This window comes from Suricata suricatta, chromosome 15 (assembly GCF_006229205.1).
Source record: "Suricata suricatta isolate VVHF042 chromosome 15, meerkat_22Aug2017_6uvM2_HiC, whole genome shotgun sequence".
Taxonomy (NCBI): Eukaryota; Metazoa; Chordata; class Mammalia; order Carnivora; family Herpestidae; genus Suricata; species Suricata suricatta.
Window position 1 is genome coordinate 76809686 of NC_043714.1, and position 4348 is coordinate 76814033.

The following is a 4348-nucleotide window of genomic DNA, read 5'->3' on the forward strand; positions in this document are numbered from 1 at the left end:
GGGGGGGGGGGACGGGCTCTGCCAGCGCCTCTCTGTCTCTTCCGGCCATGACATCCCTGAGTAGGCTCCTGTCCAGGACCCACCGACGGGCTCCAGAGCCTTTCTCTGCGCGAGTGTGTCCTGTGTCCTCGCAGGCTCCATCGAGGCCCCAACTCTGCCCTGCTGTCCCCCAGCCTGCCTCTGAGGAGGGCTGGGGTCCCTGCTCTGTGTGCAGCTCCCTGGGGGCCAGACTCTAGACCTCCTCCTCCACCTTCAGGATCATCCCTGAGAAGACCTCCAGGCCCTGAGGGCTGCCCTGGGTGCCTCTGGTGGGTCCAGCAGCCACCCCACCAGCGGGGGTGCCGTCCGGAACCATGGGCGGGGCTCCCTGGGCCGCGCAGGCCTCCGCCAGCTTCCCGAGGGTCTGGTTGAGGGCCTCGACGCCGTCGGCCAGCCGCTGGCTCTGCTCGGCCAGCCGCTGGAGCAGCAGGTTCTGCTGGGCCATCAGGGCGCTCTGCTGCTGTGACCAGTGGGCGAGCAGGGCGCCTTGTCGCCGATGGGAGGCCAGCAGCCACTGCTCAAACTCGGAGGCCTCTGCTGTGGGCTGCCCAGGGGGTGGGGGCGGCACAGTGGAGGGTGGGGAGGGTCCGAGGGCCCCTGGAAATGCAGCTGCAGGGGGCGCAGAGGCCGGGGAGGCGGGGGAGGTGGGGGAGTCCGGCGGGGAGGGTGAGGAGGCAGGGGCGGGGACAGTTCCTCGTAGGTCCAGGGGGTCAGGTTCGGGCAGGCTTGGCCCATCCGGGGTCCGCAAGGGTAGCCACAGGCAGCTGGGGGCCTCGTCTTCCTCGTCCGCTGGTGGAAGGAGACAGGAAACGTCAGCCTCCAACAGCCATGACTGGGCCGATACCTCAGAGGGACGGGCAGGTGACAGGTTGGGGACTCTTCACACAGGGCCCCTTCGCTCTCCCGATGCCCCTCTGGTAGGCGGCAGCCCCACATGAGGAAACCAGGACTCAGAGGATGAGCCTTCCTCTCGTAACACATAGGTCCAAACCTCGGCCTGGCAACTGCAAAGCCTCGGTGCTCAGCCCCCATGCTGCCATTTGTCTACACTCCACCCAGCTGGTTGCTACCCACCATCCCACCGGTCCAGCTAATGGTCTATGCATACCACCCAGCAATCTATCTGCCCATCAATTATCATCCATCATGCATCCATCTCCTTTTCTTGTATTCATCCATCTTCCATCCATCCATCCATCTACCCATGCCTCTGTCCATCCATCCACCATCCACTTCCCAAGACCTTTGTCCACCCATCCATCCACCATCCACCCAGCCTCCCTCTACTCGTCCGTCTACCCATGCTTGTCCACTCCATCCATCCATCCATTTACCCATGCCCCTGTCCACTAACCATCCACACATCCATTTCTCGAGACCTCTCTCCAACAATCCATCCATCCATCCATCCATCCATCCATCCATCCATCATCCACCTGTTCATCCATCCACCCACACCGCTGTACATCTGTCCATCCATCCATCCATCCATCCGTCCATCCATCATCCATCCACTCATCTATCCACCCACAGCTCTGTGCCCCATCTATCCATCATTCACCCATCCTCCATCCACACCTCTGTCCATCCATCCATCCATACATACCCATCCTCCACCCATGCATCCACTTACCTATCCCTCTGTCTACCCATCCATCTACGCCTGTATTCACCCATTCATCACCAATCCATCCTGCATCCACCTATCCGTTTACCCATGCCTATTCACCCATCCCCCATCCTCCATCCTCCGTCACCTACCCACCCGGCCCGTGGGTGCACTCCTCCAGCACGGGGCTGTTCCAGGAGGGTGGGAGGGCGGACATGGAGCAATGCTTCCCCAGCGCAGCAGCAAAGGCCCTGGACATGAGATCCTGCAGCCTGGTCTCCAAAGCCAGCTTTTCCTCCTGAACCTGTGTGGCTTGGGGGAACCCTTCTTTTCTCTGGACCTTCAATCCCCAACCTGCACATAAAGGGCCTGGCTGTGGGGATGACCAAGCCTCCCTCTTGTCTGGCTGTGGAGGTTACACTGGCCAGTGCCCTTGGGAAACCCTGACCCTGAAACATGGGCTGTGCCACGCCCTGTCTTGTGGACACTTCCGTCCTCCCATCTGGCAGAGACGAGTGGAGGGACAGCCCTACATGGCCGCAGCTCTGGGCTGCACCGCCTCAGTCTGAGCCCCACTCACCTCCCGTAGGGCCCAGGGGCTCCTGGGTTGCCATGGAAATGGGGTGGTGGCAGCCTCACCCCAGAGGACAGGGGGCAAGGGTAGGGGGTCTGAGCCTGATGAGGGCCCACGGACACGGGCGGCCCCCCGGGCCACCTCCACTTCCTCCTGCGGCTCCTCCTCCTCATGTCCCACCTTCCTCCCGCGGTCCTGGCATCAGCAGGTTCTTCTGATCAGATGGCGCAGGGTGGTCAGGGAGGAGGCCAGCATGCCTCGGTGGGTGCTGCCACTTGGAGGCGTTCTTACCGTGAGGCCGGGCCCGAGCTCCTGGCCAGTCTGTTTTGCTTCATTTGCAGCCTGTACCTTCCACTCTGGGAGGCCCTGAGGACCCAGCAGCGTGGAGCGGTCCCTGCCAAGGGCCTGGCTGTCCTCGGTGTGCAAGCTGGCAGGGGCCGTGGGCCAGGCGGTGAGCACCGAGTCGGTGCCGGCTTGCCTCTGCTCCCACCTTGTGGACGAGACCTTGGCACGGCCCATTTCTTCTCCTGGTGCGGCAGTCACCAGCTCTGACGTGCGGCCTACCCTCAGGCGCCCCGACTTCAAGTCTGACGGCCGTTGATGGAGAAGAGAGGCCGACACGGCTTTGACTTCCTGGGGACCCCAGGGAACGAGAGCATCTCCTGCCTGCCACGGCCCCACACGGGGGTCCCGCTCCAGCCCGTGTGTGGCGTCCTGAGCCTGCAGGCAGCTGCTCCTTTGGCCTCTGAGCACCGTGTCCTTTCCACTAAGACGATCCTACTCGGTCAGGACGGAGCGTGCGCTCTCCAGGGAAGCGCTCCCGCCCACCAGCCCAGGGTCCTCCTCTCACCAGACTGGACCGTCCAGCCCGCCCCACCCCCCTTTAGGATGCCCGGAGGTGGAGAGACAGGCTGAGCGACGAGCAAATGGAGGGCGGCTCCCCAGCCCTGCCCCCTCCCAGCCGGACCAGGCCCTGGCCTGCCTGGCCTGATGCCTGCGCCTCAGCACGGGGGCCGGTGGTCAGCCCCCGAGGCCGCTCCAAGCCCCGGCTCCCGCAGAGAAAGGCCGATATTTGCTCTCACTCCCTCCGAGCCAGCCAGCTGGCCCCAAGCCAAGTCCCGATTGCTCCAAGAAGGAGGCTCCCTCCCAGCCTCCAGCCCAGGCCCAGGCCCACGGCAGAGCCGAGACACACAGCCACCGAGACTGCAGGTCTGGAGCGGGGGGGCCAGAGGAGCCCTCTCCACGGGCAGTGCCCTCTGGGAAGGCGGCAGGCACTGCCCGACACACCGCGGCCTTCTGGGAAAAGGAGTCCACAGAGCTTTCTGTCGGGCACCTAGGCCAGTGTGCTCCTGGAGCGTGCCCAGCACCCATGGCAGTGAGACCTCCTGGGCGGGCCCTTCTCATAGTTCCCAGGGGCCAGCTGGGCAAAGGCCCTGGCCGCCTGCCTTGACAGGGGTGTGGACAGCAGGCGGTGGTGCACCGTGCCCTGGGTGCAGGCCCTGCCTTCCTGCCTCTCCCGTACCCAGACACCAGCCCACCTTGGCTCAGAGAGACCCAGTGTGCGTGCCCCTCCCACATACAGGGCCGGGCCTGGGCCTCCCAGGGGGACAGGGGATGTAGGGGGCCACGGGCCGGCCACGCCGGCCCCTCACACTGACCGACTTGGTGCCGGCTGGCCCAGCCAGGAGCTCGCTGGCCTCAAGGCTTCAATACTGTCTGCAAATCAAGACAACAGAAGCAATTACAGAGTGGAGGCCCTGAGCAGGCACTGAGGGCGAGCCCCAGGGAGCCCAGGCCCAGGGGCTGGGAGGGGGGCCTGTCCCTGTGGTCACTAAGGCCCCGTGCTGGCTTCGCCAGAGGCCAGGGGAGGAGTCCCGCCTCCAGAGGAGCAGAGGCTGCGGGGTGCTGGCCCAGAGCCATCCGAAGGAGCCCTCAGGGCAGGGGCAGCCCACGCAGGAATGGGGGAGGCCAGCCTGGAAAGAGGCCTGGCCCTGCTACTTTTCCGTGCCCTTGGGCAGTCCTCAGCTGTGACCATGGCCCCTGCCCCTAAGGCGGGGCCAGAGCTGCCGCGAGAATTGCCGTGACCGGGTCTGCAAACACAGGGCGCCCCTGGCCGTGGGCACCTG

The 4348-nt window shown here is 64.9% G+C and overlaps 1 protein-coding gene across 6 annotated transcripts in view; it reads right to left on the minus strand.

The window, feature by feature from the left end:
• Positions 1-6: 6 nt before the first annotated feature.
• The window catches only part of TSNARE1 (t-SNARE domain containing 1), an 88876-nt gene continuing 84534 nt past the window's right edge, over positions 7-4348 (minus strand). For 5 of the 6 annotated variants that reach the window (XM_029923712.1, XM_029923711.1, XM_029923710.1 and 2 more), the window contains 2 exons: positions 1805-2002; positions 7-828 (listed from right to left, as the gene is read on the minus strand). In XM_029923712.1, coding sequence (XP_029779572.1) covers positions 233-828; positions 1805-2002 — 794 coding nt within the window. In that variant the 3' untranslated portion in view covers positions 7-232. The remainder of the gene's footprint in view (positions 829-1804; positions 2003-4348) is intronic. The other variant, XM_029923713.1, reaches the window with a different exon arrangement.